At 39.0% G+C, this 23768-nt stretch overlaps 1 protein-coding gene and 1 long non-coding RNA gene across 3 annotated transcripts; one reads left to right on the top strand and one right to left on the bottom strand.

Moving 5' to 3' along the window:
* Positions 1–118: 118 nt before the first annotated feature.
* Positions 119–11852, top strand: qtrt2 (queuine tRNA-ribosyltransferase accessory subunit 2). Of its 2 annotated transcripts, none has more exons than XM_008307961.3 (8): positions 119–616; positions 967–1022; positions 2339–2415; positions 2662–2871; positions 3805–4004; positions 6190–6341; positions 10694–10811; positions 10911–11852. In XM_008307961.3, the coding sequence occupies exons 1-8, from the start codon at positions 399–401 to the stop codon at positions 11161–11163; spliced, it is 1284 nt and encodes a 427-aa protein (XP_008306183.1). In that variant the 5' UTR covers positions 119–398; the 3' UTR covers positions 11164–11852. The 2 variants fall into 2 exon arrangements, with proteins under 2 accessions (XP_008306183.1, XP_008306182.1); XM_008307960.3 differs by having other exon boundaries at positions 6190–6359.
* LOC107988384 (uncharacterized) lies at positions 3908–23551 on the bottom strand. The gene is made up of 4 exons (XR_001759902.2): positions 23285–23551; positions 20729–20799; positions 6667–6732; positions 3908–3984 (listed from the first exon to the last, which is right to left on the bottom strand). It is a non-coding gene; the product is annotated as an uncharacterized LOC107988384 (long non-coding RNA).
* Positions 23552–23768: the final 217 nt, after the last annotated feature.

Raw genomic sequence — 23768 nt, 5'->3', positions numbered from 1 at the left:
TGTATTTGTATAAATACGTTACTATTAAAAATGTATTAAAATAAAAAATATTTAAATGTATTTTGGAAAGGTTTACGAGTCACTAAAAAGCGCCAATGACGTCACGTCTCAGCGACTTGTGTTTTTCTTTTTGCAATTGACGTCACTTCAATGGAATATATCTTTATTTACATTTACATTGGCTATAAATGAATGCCGTTCTTACGACGAAGTTGTTGTCAGTGTCAATTTTTAAATAACTAACTTCTTAATTGTAATTAAGTCATACGGTTTAAGCGGAAGGCTAGTTAGCAGCGTGGCTATTTCACGTGGTATTTCAGAGCCTCTAGTTGTAACCGGCGTTAGCGCTGTTGCTCCAGTTTTACAAGACAGAGGATTTTTTCGGTGTATTGTCTGGTATGGCAAGCAACAGAATGAAATTGGAATTGTCCCGTGTAGTTCAGGGAAGAAGTCGGCTGGGTGTCCTGACAGGACTGGGTAGAACGTCACAGCACTCACTGGAAATCCCTGGCTGCCTGCTCTACACGCACTTGGGCACAGTCCCGCATCTTACACAGGACACACTGCAAACACTGAGAAACATCCCCTCTGTCACTCAGGTCACCCTGAATCATATGTAAGTACACGGTTATACGCATTCGCGTTTGCAATAGTTTTTGCATAATTAAAGTCCATTTACTGGGCCAGTCTGGCTAGTAACAGCTTTAACCCTAAACTGAGTTTTAAACCAGACATTAAAGGAAGACTATTCAGGAATTTTGTGTTAGATTTGGCATACACGTTTGCCAAATATATATATAACATATAATATATAATATATATATTGGTTCTAAACATACAATATGAAAAGAAAAGCTTACATATGTAACTTTAATAATTTTAACTTTTCACAGATCACACACATACACACAAAAACTCAAGTTCTTGAGAAGTCTAATTTGCATTTCCTTTGCTTCTCTCATTTAGAGCAGAGCAGCAAGAGGTGTTGGAGGATTTTAAGCAAGGATTCACAAAGTTTGCAGGTACTGAAGTTCAATCTTATTTTTTATACATATTGTCACTGAAGCATACCTAGAAATAATGACAACTTTTCTAAATACACCTTTAAACTGAATTTTACCTGTTCTATAACAGAATTGTTATTTATATTGCACTGCCCCTTGACATGTAAACTCCATAGGACTAGGGTAAAGTTTAAAAAAAGAAATAATTATTTCTGAAACTTCTGAATATATTTGCTTGTTTTTGTGTAGTTTGGACAAATTCCAGAACTAATCTGCAGCAAGAGTTTGGAAACACGCACACACACACCATATTTAAATTAGGCCTGTCAACAAATTTGCATTGTGGGAAACTGTAGCATTAATTCAATTTCTTAAGGTTGTTTGAGAGCATCGTATTACCATGGCAGTTCCGAGGCTGTCAAAGAAAAGAGCTGTAGAAGGATTTTTGAGATTTGTCCTAATGTATTGATCGATGGGTTTCTGCTGCAAACCATTAGAGCTGGAATGTTCTTTGTTCAGGCTTACACTGTGCTTTGTAGGGATTTCATTTGGTGATCAATTAAAACACATTAATCCTTCACTTTTTCAAAACCTCAGGTGAAATTTAATTTGAACATGTCTTTGTCCTTTTGAAGGCAAATATCAGTAGGCTGTGAAGCAGTAAAAACATTGGGCTTTATATTCTTCAGCCCCATTGTGTCATTTAACCTTCAGCTTCAGCCATTCATAATTAATAACCATTTTAAAAGGGAACCTCAAAAATGTTGTGCATGCACAAGGCACGGTTTGAACATTTTGCTTTGATGGGTAAAAAGTGAAGAAAGTGGAACAAATTGCAACGCTGTTAAATATGCATTGCTCTCAGTTCAACGCTGAAAAGCTGATTAGGTGTGTACACTCAAAACTAAAAGACTCATCCTCTTCTGAGTCGCATTTACATGAATGCTCTGGATGAGTGGCCTCATTTGGCTTTGTTGTACATCACTTGTGGTGGCACTAAGCTTTACCACACCTGAGGCAAACAAAAGTTTAATTAGAAATGTAATCACTTGTTGTTGGCTGTCAAGGGAATATTACAGGCTTTCTCTGAAGTCTCAAAAAGAAAGAGTGGGGATTGCTCAATTTTAAATAATAACTGCTTTTAAGGCTGATGTTGTCTTACCTTTTGATCACACCTCTCTTTTCTGTCCAGTAATGGTACATTATTATGTAGTAAGGGAACATCTCGTGCCATCACCCTGCTCTTTGCACTTTCTTTGCTGACGAGATTTTTTTCCCCTTCAGATTGTATACTTTTTGTTTTTTAACTTTTTGGAGTGTTTTGTATTTTGCAGGTCTGCATGACACAGTATTGTATTGTTCACTTTACGACCCTGCAGCCCCCTGTCCTACAGGTTTCAACACCAACAAGGTGAGATCGGATTTCTGTGTTTTTCTTTTGCTGATTGTAAACTACCAAAAAGCACATGCTAATAAAAATGCAAATATCTGATATGGAAAAGTACTTGAATCATTATTCTTACAGGCAAAAGGACAACAATTTCAAAACCGATTTAGAAAGTGTCACCTGCAGCAAACTCTTAAATAGTTGGGAAAAAGAGCAGTTAACAACAACAAATGTTTTCATGTGAAAATGTCTCGTCTCTGTTGTTGTCAGACTGTGTCAGTGTGGGGCAGCAGTGGGCGGATCGAGCTAACCGTTGATAAGTTCATGGCTCTTCAGAAGACAGTGCAGCCAGACTGGTACCAGACTATGGCAGACGGAGAGACCTGGCAGAACAACACTTCTCGCAAAAGGGTTCGAAAGTCTGTGGACCGGACTCTGGCACATTTGGACGAGTGTCTACTGCTACACCAGAAGTCTCAGGTACACTCCCTACACTGAACATCAGATCAATGTTCCGTATTCTTGTATCAATGTTTGAATCTGAGCCTAAGTCGTCAAATAAAAGTGTGATAACAGTCTATGCTTGGTCCTCAGTGATTTAAGTCAGAGCGAGAACCACAGACCACAAGTTCCATTTAAGTCCAAGTCAGGTTCTCAGAAAAGTAAGAGCTGCCAGTATTGTAAGAATCTGAAAAACTTAATAGAAAAAGTAATATGTCGTGATTTAACAAGACAAGAATTTTAATGAAACTCCATAGCACAGACCCTTCTTTACCATTGCTTCAGGTCTTTTTTCATAATTAGAGGTCTTTGAATTTTAATTAACTTCTAATTTTAAAAATATAATGCAGGGATCACGATATAATACTTTATCAACAAAAGAAACACCCATATAGCATTTAATAGAAAGAACTCAACAATGGAATATTTTTTAAATATAGATAAGAGATAAAATGTGTGTTTTTGTGACCTTCAAGCAAATGTTTTTGTGGGCCATGAATCAGGAAGTCCTGAAAGCAACTACTTTTTCTCAGTTTGACATTTTTCAATACAGTATACTCTATGGTATGTATATAAAAAAAAAAATTGAATCATGAAAGGTTAGAACTGTAAGGACGTTACATATTCTGTTTTCCTCTCAGTGTTTTGCCTGAGTTTGGCCTCTGAATTCAGTCAACAGCACTTGTTACTGAAATGCAAATGTGCCAGGAATAAAGCCATGTCTGACTCTGTCCTTGCCAACCTTGTCAGTCACTGTGTTTGGTTGGTAAATGGAACTGTAATCTGTTAAACATCTGTGTTAGACTTCAGCAGCAATCTTCTGTGCCTCAGTCTTTGCTCCCAGTCGTCCCTGCTATCTAACAGAATCTCCTTCTCTCTGTGTTTAATCACTGACCTGCCTGTCATTGACAGGAACTGGAGGGAGCCGAGGTGTTTGGCGTGGTGCAGGGAGGAGACATCCTGGAAGAGAGGGAGCGTTCGGCCAGGGAGACAGCCAAGAGGCCCGTGGCAGGATTCTGTCTGGACGGCTTCCAGTCAGACTCCATGGATCAGTCTCTGAGGACCCAGCTGATTGCTGCTGTGTCTAGAGTGCTGCCAGAAGACAAACCCAGGTTAGTACAGTCCATTAACATACAAGAGGTACAGCAGTTTACAAATGTTGTCATGGACAAGAGGTTTTGTTTTCCAGTGAAAACAAGACAAAATGACAATTATTACACTGTAAACCCTTCAGACATGCATAGAAATTCTCCTACTTCCTCTACTTATAATCAATAAATATTCTCCTGCTATAAAAAGACAGTATGAACATTTATGTTGCTATTTGGCATTTTTAAAAAGAATCTCTTGAATTGTTTTTTTTTTTTGTTTATTTTTGTTGTCTTTGTTCATGTGACCTTAAAAATACGTATTTGTTTGCTACACTTGTATTTAAACCCTATTTAAAAATATTGGGCTGAAAGATAAACTGCCATGAAATTGTTTCTTAAACTGTATTGACTATTCCAGCTTGTGTCCCTAACACAGCTGGTTGACTTTGACAGAGCCTCCACCACCGCTACTGAGAATTGAAAAGAGTCTTTGTCTTTTACAGCTGTCCTCAACCACTGGATCAATCAAAAATTCCATTTGTGATCCCTGTGATACAAAAACAAAAGCTTTACAGAACACTGAGGACAAAAACACAAACATGCACTAAGACGGAGATGAAACAAAATATCAAATTGAGTGAATTTATTTGCTGTAGGCGATACATTTGCTAAGATTGTTTTCTCCACCCTTAAAAAGTAAAATAAATTCCCCATATGAGATCAGTTTGACACATTTTTAGCAAACACTTTTGTTGAACTAAACAAAGGCTTTTCCCACATTACTTCTTCTAAGAAGAATTTCTGGTCTGCACCCATTTACATTTAGGCCATTTCTAATGAGGCCTTAGAGAAAAGTTCACAGGGCAAGTAAAAAAAACACCAGATTTTTTTTTCTTATTTCAGTCCTTGTTCATTGCGTGTATGTGTGTGAGTGTGTGTGTCAGGAGGAAACCACTCTGAATGCACAAGGGAAATAATGGCTCTGAGACTGACTGAAATTTAATTAATCTAATTAAGCAGACAATGTTTGAAGAGCTGCTTTGTTTATCCTTCATAAAGACTGACGAACAGTTACTATAAAGTGAGTTCATAACGATGTATTTATTGGGTTCTTTAAGGTAAATTGGGAAGGAAGCTGAGTTTAAACTACAGTAAAGTTTGCGTTGATTTGTTTTTCATCCAGCTATCTTACACACTTACGTTGTGTGAAAGAGAAATAGGTGCCTTAGTACTCTGTAGGAGTAATTAGTGAGCGTACAAACAGGCTGTTCTTTATCAAACATTTTCTTTCATTGGTTAATATAAGCGTGCATTTTAATCCCTCTCAAACATGTACAACAGAAGCTTAAAAAACATACATATCAAATGCCAATATGTAAAAAACATAAAAATAAAAAAAAAACTTTTTTTTCCTGCTTGGTGTCCCCACTGTAGTATGTCAGCCTATTATGCACAGCCACGTATTTTGCAAAAGAGGTTAAAAAAAATCTATACAGTGATGTCAGGGTGTCTTCTTCCACCGTTGGTCACAAAAGCATTGATTGTGAGCATGGCTTTGTAAAAACAGTGTTTCTGGGGGAGTCAGTGAGTGAGCGCAGCCGGTGACTCTTTCTTCATCAATTAATTATTCTGCTTGACTGATTACAAGTGAAAACAAAGCAGCTCTGCTGTTTTTTTTCAATCGCCCGCTGTTTGTTAGCAGCCTTTACTTCAGCTGAACCACAAAGGATGCTGTGTCACTTAGCTCTTTGTTCTTTTGACTACTCTGCACAGCTTTAACAAGAGGTAAAAAAGACAAATTTGAAAAAAATAAGTTATGTTAAACACAATTCAAAATGACTCAAGACATCCTTATCTTTCAAGCAAAGGAAAGTAACAATGGACTTTTTAGTAATAAACTAACTCCTATTAAAAAAGAAAACAGCGGGACTCCAGCCGTGCTGGTTATTCATGTTGTTAGGACAAACCGCTGCAGGAGAAAAGAGTGGAGCCATTATCCAAAGCCAAATTGAGCTTGACCTTGTGGCCTGCAGGCAAGGACTATGATGAAGGCAGTTGAACTCAAATCCCCTGGACCAGGGAAAGCACAAACCTCCTCATGACTCCTTAATAGAGGAGATAAAAAAAGTGGTGCCGTTTATTTTGTTAACGTATCAATGTTAATGAGGTTTGAAGTTAGTTAATGCCGTGTTTGTGTTTGTCTCAGGCTGCTGCAGGGAGTCGGACGACCTGACGAGGTGCTGGACTGCGTGGAGGCCGGCGTCGACCTGTTTGAGGGTTTCTTCCCGTTTCAAGTGACGGAGAGAGGCAGTGCTCTGTGCTTCGACTTTGACATCTCGTCTAACCCGGAGCGCGCAGGTAGAGCGCCCCCTGCAGGTGTGGTGTATAACTAGGCTAGACAAGTTTTGTATTTACAGATTCCGTCATATTTTATACTTACATTTATCACTTACAAAATCCTAATATAGGAACAATTTGTTTATTAACAAAGCACTAAAGGGCTAAGTCACAGAAAAAAAAATGATTAGACACAATATATTAGTCTATGTAACAACAATGTGGCTGGATACACATAAAATATTTTGCACCAACAAATACAACAACAACAAATAGATGAGGTAAATGAAAAAAAAAGGGCTAAAAGAAGATAGAAAACTAACGATTTGGATAAAAATGTAAGAACCTTATCTTTGACGTTCTTGTGGGTCTTCCAGTTCAACCATCAAACGCTTAGTTAGGACCAATAACACTGAAAAACAGAAAAATAAAATTTAGAAAACAGAAAGGAGAAATTCTATTAATCTCAGACATCAATGAAAGAGAAAGTTTTCTAAGTTTTCTTTTTCATATAAATTAGAAAAATGGATGTTGGATCAAAATTATCATTAGAAACTATATATATATATGTTTAAATATATATATATAGTGTGTGTGTGTTTGGTCATTCTCTGTGTATCTATTTTTCCCATTGACTATCTTCATCTACATACTTTAAATATTTATAACACAGACGTGGAGCTCTATCCTGTTTCACTTCTGTTGTAATGCTCCTCTTAAAGTTACATAAACCCAGCTCTCCTATTATGAATGACTATATAATTTATGCTCTGCAGAGAAACACATGCTCTGGAAAAACAGCCATCCTGTTCAGACAGTAACCTTTATAAAAGCTTGTGACAAATTAACCCCTTGGTTAAAAGACTTAAATAATTTTTGATGTCAAACCAAATGACCTTTCAGGTAATGAAACCTCGCCCCAAGCCAAAATATGACTTTTTTAACAGTGGGATGGCATATAATTCTGCAGATGAAAGGCAGGGAAAAAACCCAACTGCTATTCCTTTTTCTGAAACATACGTATTTGCCCGCAGCAAAGTCACATGGCACACGTAATATAGGAATTTAAGTGTTTTTTCCCAGAGATATCATTGTAGAATTGTTTGTAGTAGAGTAAAAGACGATCAAGGGAAGGCATGTTAAATGAGTGCAAGGTTGAAGTGTCAAGAACTCAGTTTGGCTCCAAGGATTTGTTTGTAAAAGGTCTGAAATGATACTAAAAAGTTATTTGCTCTGAGGCAAAATATATTTATACAGGTAGAAGTTTTAAATAGTACTGCTTGGTTGTCTGGTTAGAGTGTGTGGTGAACATCATTCTCAACCATTTCTCCTACACATGCACATGACAATGATGGTCAAACTGAGAGAACAGAATAGAATGGAACTATTATTTGAATCACACAACTAAACTGTTCGAGAATGCACATAATAAATAACAATAGAGCAACAGAGTTGTGCATTAGACGCAGTACAATATAAGTTGAATAGAATGGAAGGATGCAGTAGTAAACAGCACATAAACAAACTGTGTGTAAACATTTAGGTGAACAAACAAGTAAACACCACACAGCATCTTCCACTGTGGCCACACAAGTCAGATTAACAGCTAGATAATCCCAGCTGTTTTTATATGTAGCGACCATTTGATTGAACAAAAAAGACATTTGACAAACGCTTGTTGCAAACCATCTCAGCTGATTGTGGATTCAAGCACATTAGACGAAGTCAACGTTACACATGGGCACAACCACCAAAGATTAAACTGAGCAACACAGCGGTGCAGAACAGTTGTTGGTGCCTCCAGAGAACGAGTACTTCTCAAACTCTGGTGGTTTACTACGATGTTCTAGGCTCATTCTGAAGGCAGCAAAGGTTTATTTCCTTATACTGACAAACTGTACTAATGAAGTGGCTGATGTGATTATATAAAATACCTCAAGTGGAGCAAAACATACAAAAAGTACTTAGATAAAGCAGGTGAGGATCCAGAGAGGGCCACTGCTTTTGCCATCCCTCTGAATCTAAACAAGCTGTGAAACAAGCTGTGTTTTATTCATAGTTGAAAGGCAGACCAGATCACAGCATTTAATGAAAAAAAAAAGACCCTGAAACTCACAGAGTCAAAAAGCACCTTTTAATAACATTGTGGTCAAATTAAACTGTTTATTGTATTATTTAATTATTTTTCTAATAATTAGTGCCTGCACTGTTGTGTGTGTTCAGTAGAAACCCTGGTAGGGTATTTTAACAGTAGGAAGCTGGTAATTAGAACAGTGGTAATTTGACAGTGGCTGCACATATAGTTACATCGGAGGAGTTTCCCTAATTGGAATTAGGATAAAATTAAAGAGTGTTAAGAGCAGTGTAAAAAAGTGGTCCTCTGAAAGTGAATCATATTTCCTCTGCTTATAATCTAGGTGAGTACAGAGGCTGAGGCTGACTGCTAAAAGAGCAGGATTTAAAATTATATTCCAGAAACGAGCGGACATTTGTGTCTTTGTGCAGTGTGGCCCTGTCACACAACAGAGGAGGCTTTCATTTAGCATCAAAACAGAACCACTGGCTAGTAAAAACGTGGTTTGTTTGTTTGTGTGTAGTGGCTGCTGTGTATTATTTAGCCCCAGGTCACTTGAAATAATTGGAAGGGGAGATATTCAGCTGCAGAAATTAAATCAATGATTTGTCACACAGAGGCTCCTTTTAAGGTAACAATTAAGCCCCAGCCTGTCGTTCAGATTTCTGTCCCAAGTGGAAAGCCAACGAATGTTATGACAAGAGCTGCAGGAAATACATCGACTCCCCCGGCTGCAGACTTTTGTGGTTCATTAAAAAGTTGTGTTTAACTGCTCTGACAGACAGAGTGGAGTTCGCCATCCGACAGCATCAAGTGTCAGACAGCACTAATCGATTCTGCACCGGGAGCTTAATGGAGTTCAGTGGAGGTGAGATCTGCGATGCAGTCAGACCTAAAGGGAAATTATTTATTACCCTCTCAGCCAATTACAACGCCCCATTTGGAGCCGGTCGGTGGGGGCAGGGAGGGGGCTCAACACCCACACTTCCTAGTTCATGTCCTTTTTGACAGAACAGGCCTTATGGTAATGTCTACTTTCCTTATTTTCTTAGTTCTCACCCTTCTCTAGTACCCTCTATCTTTTCCTTTTTTTTGTTTTAAAACATCTTTTCATTTCAAAATCTAGACACAGGCTCAGTTGAGTCTCCAGTGAAAATAAAAGCATCAACGCAAACCAACTTTACTAACTAAAAGCCCCCAAACTAATTACCCTATTTTTTATCCTTTGCCTGGGTTTGCAACTTATATATTAAAATATATAATTTCACTAATTTCACACTGACTGCTGCTAGAGGGCACTAATGTGACTTACTGCAGAGCGACTTATAGTCTGGAAAATACAGTTGTCAATATTAAATATATATTTGAAATTGTACACCCAAAGATACTGTACTTTTACACCTCTTGGATTTGTCATGTATCAGTTAGTAAATTATGCACTATATAAATAATAATAAAAAAGAGCAGACATTGCTGAGACAACTCAGCCTGTGACAAGACATCATTCATCTGCAGTGATGAAAGCATAAGTGATTCAGGGGACATGATATCAGAAGTGATACAAACTGACGACTGCAGTAAAATAGCTCCTCCAAGTTTGTTGTGTTAATAAACAAGTAGTGGCTAAGACCGTGTCCAAACTTATGACAGCAAGTGAGACTGCAACAAAGGAAATAAAGCAGCAAGGAAATCAAATGATGAGACATTGTTGGGACTTGATTAGTCTTCACAAACAACACATCTTAATATCACACAATCTGTTAGGGATCTGCTGGTTTGGAAGCATGTTGAGAAGCAGTTAACATTTAAGTATTGGCATGTTCTTTAGAATTCCAGTCCAGCTCTGCTTGAGCTTCAATTACCCCTTTTATTCCGGTGCTTATCAGCAACCACTCTATCAGAATTTCCCATTTTACCCTTTGTTTGTACACACTGCACATGTATCACCCACTGTTCCATTTCAACCCCATCTTGTGCTATTGTTGCCTTTTTAAGCTGCGCGTTTAATCACTGCTTTCACTACAAACAGTTTCACTATATAAAGCCAAGACATCTTCTAGGACGCAACCGTGTGTGTAGGACAGGATTTGATAGTCAGAACATAAGTAATTATGTTATTGACAGAGAATATAGGTCAGGCCCGTGTTCTGGCTACGGTATGTGCTGGCATTTGATTTATTTTTTTTCTCCTGAGCAGACAGTGTGTCCACTTGGTGTATGGAGAAAGTGGAAGAGATTATGACATGATTAGTCTGTGTTTGTGCTGTGATTAATGAGATGTGACCGTGTGTTGCTGTAGTGCTGGAGCTGAATGACAACCAGAGGGACCCAGCAGGAGATGTGCCACAGAATGGAGATACTAATCCTGAGGATCAAGCATCTGTAACGCCCTTTGAGATTAATCTCAAAGATAAAAGGTTTGTTTGGAATTTTGTTTTAGTAGCAGCCGTGTCTCAGAAGTCTGTCATTTTGTTCAGTTTTTTTTTAATTTAACACAATGGTGAATTTACATCCAGGTACCGGGATGACTTCAGGCCCCTGGTGGAGGGGTGTGGCTGCTACTGCTGCACAAACCACCAGAGGGCGTACCTGCATCACCTGCTTGTGACCAATGAGCTGCTGGCTGGAGTCTTGCTTATGATCCACAACGTGGTTCACTACCAAGGCTTCTTCAGTGCCCTCAGAGAGGCCCTGGCCAATGACAAAGTGGAGCTTCTCAAGAGAAGGATACGTCGTCCAAGAGATGAACAGACGGAGAGCAAGGAATAGAACGGATAAATAAAAGAATGGGATGTGATTGATCTTACTCTCCCACCCTGAGGATCAGTGGACTGACTTGTCCGGGACAATCAGAACACTATCCTGTTTTCCACAGTGCCTTCAGTGAAGGGGTGTACTGCAGAGACCTTGAGACGGAGTCACAACATATTTTGCCAAATTCATGTTTCTTATTCGACAGTTTAAAAAATGTTGGAGAAAAACTGGGGACGGGCGGGGGGCCAGGGGGTGTGATGATCTGTCGCCTGCCTTCACATCAGTTATTCAGTGCTGTCTGAATTTGTTTATTGATCTGAACAGATATGGTCAGGAGTCTGAAGAGAGAAAGTGGCTGGATAAGAGGTCAAGGAGAATTTGCATAAAGAAGCATATGGATGGACAGTGGCGTATAATTGACTATGACTGATTCCCCATGTGCGTCTTACCCTGGCCTGATAGCAGGTCAGCAAATGACTAATGACTAATGGCATCGACACTGCTTTACCAACCATAAGGGGAGGGGGCTGAGTTCACAGTGACACCTTATTACTGCTGGAACAATACCAAAATAGGAACTGCTTTTTATTCAGACAACAACATTTTAAAACGTTTTTCCAAGGAGAGTTCTTTGTATCTATTTTACATTGTATTGATGCGTTTTACATTACCATTTATCATATGAAATAAACATACAGCAATTTCAGGTGACTCAGCCAACGTTGCCTCACTTGGCCCACAGTTTGAATAACAAGTGGCCTATGGTAGAACTTTGAGTTAGTTGGGATGTACACACACAGAGCCCCAGAGTCTGTAGGTGGTGCTATAAACAGTTTAAATCATCAGTTTTTTAAATGGGCAAGATTTTTTTTCTTCTTCTTATAAATCAAATCAAATCGTAAAGGTGCGAGGCCCTGGGACTAAAGATGCAGGACGTATCTAACAGTTACTGACAGTTGAACAGACAGGTTACAGGACATGATGCATTAACTGTAGTTCAGATAGTTGCTGTCCATGGTTTTGAACAAAATGTGGAGCTACATACATAGTACTCATATGAACGCCATAATGAAAAACAACTAGAAGGAATATCTTTTAAGCCGTCATAAATAATGTGATAAACATTTTAAACCTAGATATTTATAGTCCTTTACTCTTCTTCCAAACTTCATTGAATCCTCTTTTTTTCCCTCTGAAGCTTATTTTAGTCGCTTTACTGCCACCTACTGAATCCATCTTCCACTGGTAAACATTACCAACCAAGAATGTCCAGAGCATTTGCAAAACACAAGAAAAACACATACAGCAGCAGCCCTGAAAATGAACACACTGCCGTTCTCACCTAGTGATGTGTTACTTATGACTTGATCTTGTCTGTGTTTTTTATTCCATTTTTAATGTTTTCTGAGCAGCACAATGATATAACAATTTTGCATAAATCCAGTCACCATCACTCCCAGCATGCAGCTGTGGTGGCTGTTGTCTCTGGTGGGTTACACAAGCGAGTTAAATGAAGGCTGGAGCTGACAGCTCCTCCATTCCAGCTGCAGAGCAGAGGATAAAGATCAGATAAAGATACGGGTCTCTGCTGCCTCCTGCACCCTGATGGAGGTAAGCTCTCTGAAGGTGAGGGGATATAATTGACTACCAGACCATGCAGATATCTGTAGGGGACAAGAGGGCAGAGTGGGAGAGAGGAGACTGACAGTTTTAAGGAACAGCAATGAGGATTTCTGTAGGATCCCTTCTGGGTTACACTATCTCCATACAGTATAAGTGGAGGGAGGAGCTAACGTTACTGTGGCCAGATGAAAAGTGTGTATTAATCTTGAAGGAATACAGATATAAAATGATTGTGTAAGTAGCTACAATAAGCACTGACGTCTACAGACTACATTAATATTTGTCTGCTGCCACCCTCCTAGTCCGACATTGGTGTAGAAAGGTTTAAAGTCCACCAACAGCTTGGAATGTAAAAGCAGAGAGGTTAAAACTGCCGGTAAAGGCCCAGCGCCCTCTCTGCCATCGATGATTTATTCAGAAGCTGTTTCAGTGGAGGTGTTGAAAATCTATGCAGTGTCTGGAAAACACAATCTACATCTTGCTATTGCAAAAACTGGGCTCTTTTGATGAAGTTGCTGAAGACTGTTGGGTGAAATACAGTAGCTGCTAATAAGAGTAGAGCGCCGGGCAACAGCATATTATTCATGGTGACACAGTCATCCAGGCTGTGACCTTCAAGTCTACCATTAAATGGAACGTACAAGTGATTGAAATAATGATGAGATACCAAGACTGGTTTGGTGGCTAATTGGGAGACAGTTTTATTGAGGTTTTATTAATTGACTTGTATGTAGAAAGAACAATTTATCCTGCAAGTGTATCAACCTAAGATTACATATCACATTTAAAGTTTGACAAATTTGTACAAAAACACTGAAAATGTCAGTGTTTACACTGAGGACTGTTGTTCTTTCTCCTCCACATTGTGGCTAGTCATTTAGTTTGCTGTGCTGAGTCCAGGCCAGAGCTGAGGCCGTAGATTTGAGAGAGCATTTTAATGTACAATACTCTGCCAGATGTGGCTCGTCCAAAGTTCTCAGGGCTGAATGTGATTGATCGGACTGAGACTGGCAGCTCGTACACACTGCAGCAGCCATAAAACTCCTGTCTTACTGTGTTGTGTGCAGAGATCATTCACACACTGATTCAACAAAATACTAACATTCAGCTGTGCTGGTATTAGCAGCCAGCTAGCAAATGTAAATTTAATAGCCTCGCTTTTTTTTTTTTTTTTTTTTTTAAATATCCACAACTTCAGAGTAAAATAAAAAATAAATGGTTTTTCCTTGTCGGCTGTGGTGCAGAGAACACAAGGCAGTCTGTCAAAACTTGTTCACAGAACAGCAGTCTGGAGACAGTCTTTCATTGTCTGGAAATAGCGCGGTGTGAGCAGCTGGCGTGAACCAAGACAAAGGTGTTTTGAGTTTACTTCAGAGTCACAGTAGGTGTCAATTATCTCAGATGTTCTGTTTCTTTAGTTTTTCTCATCTTTGTGTCTCATGATTATACAAAAAAAAAATACTAAACCAATATCTTTAAAATTTGGTGCAAAAATATTGGATGAGGAAGAAGCCTTAAACTTTTACTGTGGATCCAAATAAGAGTTAATGAGAAAAAAATATGTTCTGTGGGTTTAGAGGTGAATTCAAGATTATCACAGATTAACAGTCAAACACAGACACAAGTTCATTTAAACAATAGCAACTTTTTCATAGCTCTTTGTATTTTAAGCAGTGATTTTCCTACAGGCAGTAGCCTGGAGCCCAAAGCTACACTAAGAGGGTTCACCCAAACCTCCACTGAATTTTTTAACAATATGTCCAGAGGCCCTGACTGTGATCTACATTTAAGTTAAAATTGATGAGGACTTTTTAGAACCTCTATCTGCCACGGCTAAAACTTGTGCATTTTATGATTTTTTCTGTGGTTGAGAACAAATGTGATTCATATTGACACTCTTCATAAAATCTTTTACAGTGGAAAATAGATCCAGCAGAGTGAACAGGGAACAGGTAAAGCAGCGATGCCTTCACTGTCCTATGGAAAGGCTGAATAACAGCACCCTGCTCTTTTCCAAAGAGTTAAGCAGAAAATATTTAAGATAATTATTTGAAGATGCTTCTTCAGTTTTGTTCTCTTGCCAAAAAGAACTTTCCAAAACGAATGTCTGACTCACCAAGAAAAACAGTTTTGAGTTGAAATGGGATCTCATTTTATCTCCAAAAGTCTATGTTAGTCGGTATAGACAAACTAACGTCAAAGTACCTCCAACCTGTGGCCGACTAATTCTAGTGGTTTAGTTACACAGCACTTACTCTCTTCTAAATAAACCTCCAAAGAGTTTACAACAGAAATTTTTTTAAATGCAACATTGAAGGTTGAACACCAGACCTTTAATAACAATTTTTTTTAAATGCAACATTAAAGGTTGAACACCAGACCTTTAATAACAGTCCTTAAGCATTAACGCTGAGTTGATGCTGTGTTCATGCTGTTCCACTGTTGCTCTGTGAGTGACACTGGGCACTATTTCCATGCAAAACAGCTCCAAATGTCAGTTGGTTGACGGCCCCCATTGCTCATTTCAACCAATTATCCAGTTGGAAGGTAAAATTCATGTTGGATCACTGCAAGTTTCTTAGCCGTCTCCCCCGCTCTCTGCTGGAGAAGGTGCAGTCTGAGCCGAGACCAGCGTTATTGTTGCACTTCACAAAAACAGCAACAGTTAGATTGTTATCTGCTGTCACGCTGGTACGACATAAGAAAGAATAATCTGAGCTGCTCCCTCTGAGAACAAAACAGTTTCATGAAGCCAGTGCTGTGAGCTTCAGCAGGTACTGTCATTGAGGAAAGACAATCAGGCTGCAGCTGTTGTTATATTTATCTAGAAATATATATCAGCCGGGCCTTGTTTTGCCAGTGCCGAGCAGCCACAGTCTTTCACTTGGATGAGAAAGTGCCAGTTTTTATTACCATGGTAGTCAGACAGATTGGACGAGCTGTTACAGTTACCACAGCTGTGACCGGATTTCTCTTAAATACATACAGATTCAAAAATCATCATGACACCTTCAAGTGTCCTTCTATTTGTGGTGCATATACATATATATATCAGCTCGATGTTTAAGGAAACAGACAGGCTTCAGGTTTGAGTCCACCAGCTGCCAAGTTACCACCGAGGTGCTCTGAACACTTTGGTGATAGTTAAAATGCAGACGTCACATTTCGTTTTGTGACAAGTACTTCACTTTCCTTATTAATACCAAAAAAAATGAACAATACTCCAAAAATAAAATACAATAAAAACAAAAGCGAAAAATATCAAATCTGGCACTGTCTGATTGTTGAGCTCCCTCGTACATCTGAACCTTTGGGTCTCATATTCCAAACATGGCTCCAGTTCACTTCTAACCACTTAAGCTCCTGACCTTCTGCTCTGTCCCCATGGTAACCTCTGACCACCCTGAGAGGAGCTGCTGTGTAGCTAACCACACTGCCCCTTATAAATGATTGCTCACTAAACAGGAGGCCAAACGCCTTATTAGCTCCCTGACGTCTTTCAGGATTCATTTATACACATAAATCATCAGCCGACAATGTTGTAAATCAGGTGGGACCTTCTCCCGCCATTCTACGACCTGACTGAATATTTCATCAGTGCCTGCCCGTGCACGTTATAATGGCTCATTGTGGTTTTAAAGGCCTTGCTGAAATATACAGGAAGCTGGATTCACACATCATTCATTAAGGCTGCATAAATAGTCCTTACACTGTTGGCTCCAGTGGGAGGTTTCAAATTAAGGGCATGTCATGTGAAAACTGAAAAGAGAAAGCAACAGAAAGATTGTAATTCAACATATGTTAGCATGACTGTTGTAATAGGCATCTACTAAATAGAAAATGTAATCGTCTGTCCATATTCTATCCTCCTCATCATCTGCCAACAAAAAGCCGTCAGAGATCTGCACAGACCAAGACCACTCATCTAAGCAGAGAGCAGTGTAAACGCCGGGCAATTTGAAGACAATAATAACTCATAACCACTGCTTGCAGCCAAGGTTTGTAGAATTTCAGGTTTTAGCGAGACACTTCAGTCAGTGTTGGAAAATAAAAATTGAGGCTCACTTCAGACTGGTGCACTGAAATTGGATACTAGAAATAGTCTTTTCTGATGAATTTACACAAGAATCTAAAAAATATGCATCCATACTGATTTGATCATCCACTCAGTTTGGAAGTGGTGCTGCAGTGATGTTGGAGACATTTTCTTTGAACCACAGGAGTACTGATTATCTGTAACAGCTGCTCTATGCATTGTTAGTTACTACATGTATCCCCCGGTGGCCACAGTTCAATCAATTAAAACCCAGCAGGATAAGGTCACAAAGCTTAAATAATCCAGATTCCAAAACTCAAACCAAGAGATATAGACCAGCTCTGGAGGCAAACATGGCATCTTTGTAATAATGAATGTTACATCACAGTTCCTGGTTTCATCTCTAGCCTGTTTTTACAATAAATTTATATTTAAAAATAAATAAACTGGTTCAGTCCCTGAAATGACCCAGAAATATAATACATAAATAATTGTATTTTTACTTTAACATCATCAGAAAAAAAAAAATATATATAATTTGAAATTCAGCTCAAAATACCTGTGACCCACTGGACCCGCCGACACGCACACACAAAAACTACAAATGTTTGTTGCTGTTGTATATTTGCTTCAGAGTCAGCAAAAAGTTTTCCTCGACTGAAACTTCTTTTTGGCCAATAGTTGTCTGAGCAGATCGATGGCAGAATGGTACACCCAGGGAGAGAAGGCTGAAAATCATTTTTCACTAGTGGCAGCTTTAAATTGTGTGTGTAATGACCATGATGCGTGTGTACAGTGATTCATTTCCCAAAGGCCAGATTATGATGAGCTGTAGTAACAGCTGTTACCTGCAGTGAATGCTGGATTCTCGGTGTATCTGGGAATTTGTCAAATCTGCTGGAAACACCGTGAGCTAATTAAGCTACGGAATACCGATGGATACCAGCGATCGGCTGAGCTTGAAGGTGAAGACCGTTAGTGTTTCTTTACTGCTCCACTGGCCGTAGAGGTCAGAGGAAGTTAATACGAAAGGTCAGCCACGGCCGGTTCAGTAGGACTGCGGACAATGAAAATATCATGTGATGGTTTGACCTTTACTGATGAGTTTCACTGGTGTGAGCAGCCAAACGAATAGGGGAAAAAGCTCATTCAGAATAATTCTATGGCTGAGCTTTTGTTAGTGAGGTAGGGAGGAGGGAGACATACAGAGGGGAAGGTTGACAAATGTAATGTAAACATTCCAAGAGTCTAGAGCCGTGTGTCGGAGAAACACAGCCACCATTAAGCCTAGAGTGATTTGCTGTACAGAGCGTTTCTGAATAATCTTCTGCTAATGGTGTGATGGATGTGTGATCTAACCTTGACATAGTTCTTTCCTGTAGGATCTTAAGGGGTTATCTTTATAAGGTGCTTTCACTCCATCACATTTGATTACCCAGACTCTAATGATGCAGAATTGATGTGATTGTCTGACATACATCTCATCTGTCATAGATTTATCTTCAAATAAATTGTCTGTTTATAAAGCGTCAGCTGGACAACAAGGTGGACCAGTGTTATTCTGGAATTATTGACTAATAAAATTGAACAGCAGTATGGTCCTGTTGGCGTGTTATGCAGTAAAGTCCTTTACAGGATATTAAATTTATGGAGTGAGAAAAATGGATTCACACATCAACGCCGGTTTGTCCTCTGGGACAATCAGAACCTGTTGACTTCATGACATCACTGACTTGTCAATTGCGTTGACATGTCTCATAAGTAGCAGTGGTCAAACGGTGACGTAGCGTGACAATCGTAAAGATCAATAGAAACTGATTGTAATGACGCTTTAGAGGTTTTTTTTGCTGTGACTCTAACTAGATGGATGCACGCAGAGCCCTGGTTAGGCAGTGATCACCTTCCCAGAAGGCTTCAGTTGTGCTGATGAAGTGAAGCATTGCAAGATGCAACTGAAAGCCTTCCCAAAAGAGTGAAAAATTAGTGAGGTCAAAAATCTAATGCTAGCTAAATAGAGTGAGTAAATATAACAGATAGTAAAAAGGACATGGTTCCTAACACAAAAAAAAAAAACAAACAAACACAGTAAATACAATGAGTCTGAAGTTTTGCTCAGTTCAAATATAGTTTAACATAGAGTGGATTGGTTTCCCTGATTTGCAGGGATGGCAGAGGAATCACAAAAACACCACAGGGGGATGAAAGGAAGTGAGGACATGTAGGATGATGAGATGGCAGAGAAATGACAGTCGACAGCCTTTGATGGACTGCCAGTAGAAAGTGAAATTTGAAGTAAGAGAAGTAACAAGCACGTGGAGAGTAATCTGATCGTTCCTGCTTTTCTTTCTTCTCTCCTTCACAACTGAGGACATTAGCAGAGAGTCAGATGTCAATCTGTGTTTGAAGGAACATCAAAAGCCCATCTGCTTGCTGAACTTTAAGTCACATATATTGCACACGCATGGAATAACTTCATAAAAAAACTGTTGGTCCTTAAGCATATCCTCACGTTAAACATCCCCTCTGGACTTCATTTTGAAAATATTAAAATGCACTTAAATGAGCAATATGTTGTTGATAATGGACTTTACACCAATAAAAATGTAATAAACTGCAGAGGTATTCTTATCTAGTCTCCTCCTCACAACCCAAGTCCATGAATATGCAAATGTTCAGACGCCTGAGGGATGCTGCTCCACCACCGTCACCACTGCCAGTCTCCTTGTACTGCTCTGTACATGATAACTAGAAGCTACGCACAAACTCTGGCGTTTAAAATTCAGGCTGATCTCCATTTGGGTTTAATTTTTTTTTTACTACTTGATAGGAAAATGACAGACTTGCTGCAAGTCAGTGTGACTTGGCTTCACTGCTCCTGCTCAATTTATGATTGATAAAAAATGATGTGAAGAAAAACTTTGTATGGTGACAGACTCATGTTGTTATATCTGCAGGAGTTGTGAGACTAATAATAGTCCACACTGACTGTGCCTGGGATACAAACAGCCTCGCCAAAGACAACTGACTTCAAATTATAGTAGTTGGAGGAAAAACCATGGGTTTAAAGAACTAGAAGAGTCAAACAATACGAGGATCGATATAAAGTTCTTTTCACCAGAGAATTCCACAGCTTGTGATGTGCACGATACTGGTTGAGATACAAAACAAGACCACTTGCCTAAGGTAACCCTTCCCATTTTTCCAGGTGTATGACTTTAGCGCCACGTGGCTGTGGAATAATAAAGGTTCGACAAACACGTCTGCACCCAGCTGGATAGAAAAGCAGACTGTCTGTGTGGAAGATGAGCTCCCTCCTACTGAGCTGGGATCCTGATTAGTGTAATGTTGCTGTTAGTTCTGCCTTTCTGCTTTGGAGCAGCTCTTCGCTTATTACAAAATCAGATGATGTAGATTAGTGAGGAAAACAAACAACCACACGCTCATCTTCACCAAACTATTTAACCCAAAACAAAGGTCCTGATTTATATTTATCATTTCAACATTTTTATTTATCTAAACACATATTCATAAAACATATGTCTCTATGATGTGATAGAGCAGAGAACTGTGAAGGTTGTACCATGCCTTCCCTGTAGATATGCTGCTGATATTAGCTCCAGCCACACCCCAAAAGTGAAAAGGATTTAGCAGCAGAAGATAAATTATATATCTATATATATTTAGACAACCTGCAACGACTCAGCTCTAATGTTGAGACTAAATGTGTGACTCTGGTTGTCACTCATCCTTTACGTAATGTGAATCCATAGCAACTGGACTAAACTTAGTTGCTTGTGGGCAGAAAGATAGGCTTCAGGGAAAAGACGTCAGGGGTAGATGAATTACTCTTGCTGTTGATAGAATTAAAAATTAAAGAAATTCAAATTTTTTTTGCTTACCGATCCATGCAGCTGCTCTTACCTGTTTTTTTGTCCTTATTTTCTTTTCCATCCTGTCACTCTTTTACTCCCGTTCATTCCAGCATACAGTACCTAATGAAAATATAACAATAAATATAACCCAGTAAAAGACAAACAAATAATCTTTCTGAGAAAAAAGAGCAAATTGAATGCATTTCATACCTGCTCTGCCAGACAGGACACGTTAGAAAAAGAATCCAGGCCTTGTAAGGAACTCAAAAGTGAACATGAAAGCCATAAAATAACAAAAAACCATTTTAGGAAAAAACACCTAGAGAATCCAACCCAGGTCGACACCATGGTCTTAAAAAGTGCTTCTAAGGTGAGCAAATTGATCAGGCAGGCGAGTGCACATCTCTAATCTCTGCATTCATTTTGGGGTTGATTTTGAATTTTAATCTTTGCCTGTTAATCCCCAAATTGACCAGCACAGAAATATGCCTCACATCTTTTTCCCGGCTCCTGAACTTTAAGGACACTGAGGTCTGATGACGATGTTTTTGGATGAACCTTGTTTAAGGTCAAAGCACAGATCAGACGATACTTTCTCAGTCACAGCCTCTAAACTCTGGAATGAGTTCCGTCTGCAAATTAGACCTGCCCCAATTTAGGCTATTAACCCAATTTAGACCTGCCCCAATTTAGGCTATTAAATCTATTTTTATTTACGTTTTATGATGTAGCTTGCAGCTAAGCACAAGTTTCCCCCTTTTATCTGTTGTATTAGTTTAAAAAACAATTACTCTGTGTGTTAATTTTCAAATGTCTGTCAATTCTTTTTAAATGAATGAATTGCTTCAGTGAATCATTTTCCCACAAGGACATTGCAGTCACTCCTGTTAGATGACCATTGTGCAGGGAGATACAGTACATGAGTGATGGACATAATTCTCCACTGTGTCACTCTTACATACGGTGTTTCTTTTGGTGCTTTCAAAACAGGAGTCAGAATTGATGACAAAGGGGAAGAAAACAGACATCACACAGGGTCATTTGAAAGATCCGGTCTGCAGGGAGCTGTGTCTCCACTAAACAGGTCAGGGGTTTGAATCTGGCTCTGTGCCTGTTCTTAGCTTTAGACCTGATAAACACAGTGTATTAACCATGAGGGGCATTTGGTGTGAAAATGTGTCAAAATCATTATAGAATCCATGTTTCAGTATTTTGGATTAAAATTTAGAAAACATGTTTTCCCACTTGACTGCCAACCAGTCGAAGGTGACCCGTCTTCACCAAAATAAACACCAGTACAATGGGGAGAACAGTATTTGTCAGATGGCTCTGTTTGGATTGTGCTGTGTTTGAGGTTAGTGTGTAAATGTGGTTTGACTGGCTTCACCCTGGCAAACATACCTGACCTAGAACATCTGTACCATGGCCAGAAAATGGGCCAGTGGTTCACTTGCCCCATTTTACATAAAACAATCAATGGTTCCAAAAATGCACATAGTAGTGAATGTAAGCATAGATCGTTATCTGTCTTAATGAGTGCACAGGTGACCAATCCAATTTATTTCACCATTTTGCCAAACCTTCAATATTCTTTGATTAATTACTTCACAAAACCGTTTTGTTTGCCACAAATCATACAAAAACACAACAGCAGTTGAGATTTCCCCTGTTGCTAACCGAATTAATTAAGTTTGTATGAAGCCAAAGATCTAAGCGAGGTCTGACAAAGAGGAGGTAAATGATTTGTCTAACACCACTCAAGATGCTCAAGGTTTTGGGCTTACAAAGCAGGAGAGAGAATCCTGCTGCCACTGTGACAGAGAGACTGATACTGATTGAGTGTGAAAGCAATTTCCTTCTGTCTAAATTAAATTAAACGACAGTCAATTCCCCTGTGGGTCCGTCTAAATACTATGTAGTCAACCTATAGGACTACTGTTAGAAGATATTCCCCTAACTCCACCTTAAATCCCTGGTCAATACACAATATACAAACAGACAGACAAAAACCAGCCTGACACACGGATCACCAAAAACATGGCAGCCAAGGTCTGAACAATAGTTCCATCAGATAAAAAAAAAAGCACAAACACTTTTTGAGGACATCTTCACCACACCTATTATCATTACACTAACTCTTCTGTCCTGAAACCTTGATGGAATTCTGCTAATTCCAAAGGCCTTAGTTTAAACCAGTGATTTTTACTTTACTGGACCGCAACAGTTGCTCGCCCCCTGTTGCCTCCACTATTAAATTCCAATTAATTCCTTTGTCATTTGAGGTTTAAAATTCATAGATATTTTTATTGATGACTGAAACTCATCAAATAAGAAAGCATAAGACAAGAAGGTTCAAGCTAATTTTTCTTAGTGTAGTTTGAGACCACACCAAGCATCAGACACTTTTGCAACTATGTGCTTTTTTACATTTTTGATTTGATAAATTAATTTGATCTGTTGAATTAATGGTTGGACTTAATCCATATTTAATTGTTCAGTCTGTTAATTTAGTATTACGTTGATTAATAGTATACTAACTTACATGGTAGTATTAAAATGACGTCCAACAAGCCGAGACATAGTTTTAGAGGGTTCGCTAACTTACCTTGGAGTGCTTTCGGGGTGACATGCCGGCAGATGACGCACCAAATTTGTCGCGTTCTTTTCTTGGACATTGTTCACATTGCGTCTTGTTTTCGCTAACGTTACAACTAAACTCGGTCCACATATCGATTTCCCGGATATGTTTAGGTCAAGCTAATAACCATGTACTTCCGCTTCTAAACTGATCCCTTTCTCTCATTCGTTCACTTAACGAAACCAGTGTAAAAGTTGACTATTTTCGTCATCGTCATTTAGCCCCACAAACTTCCGGTCCCTGGCGAAACAAAAAAGACAGGAAGATAAAACCTTTGTCTCTTTTTACCTACAAAGAATTCACACAGATGACCCAATGTGACCAGTGAAGATGACACACTAAAATTGTTGTTTTTGTGGTTATCAAAGGTTTGTTTCAAGTTTTCAGAGTACAGGTCTCTTGGTAAAAATACACACCATAAACCCATGGTATTAGTTCGTAGGGAATTCTA

Source organism: Cynoglossus semilaevis, chromosome 3 (assembly GCF_000523025.1).
Source record: "Cynoglossus semilaevis isolate Cse_v1.0 chromosome 3, Cse_v1.0, whole genome shotgun sequence".
Lineage (NCBI taxonomy): Eukaryota > Metazoa > Chordata > Actinopteri > Pleuronectiformes > Cynoglossidae > Cynoglossus > Cynoglossus semilaevis.
The sequence above is the reverse complement of the archived record's forward strand: the minus strand, read 5'-3'. Positions and strand labels throughout refer to the sequence as shown.

Bases quoted from the DNA above. Each gene is read 5' to 3' on its own strand.
- qtrt2 (XM_008307960.3), top strand. From the start codon at position 399: ATGGCAAGCAACAGAATGAAATTGGAATTGTCCCGTGTAGTTCAGGGA. The intron at 2,416-2,661 runs GTGAGATCGGAT...TGTTGTTGTCAG, and splicing joins CAGGTTTCAACACCAACAAG to ACTGTGTCAGTGTGGGGCAG. The intron at 2,872-3,804 runs GTACACTCCCTA...TGTCATTGACAG, and splicing joins TGCTACACCAGAAGTCTCAG to GAACTGGAGGGAGCCGAGGT.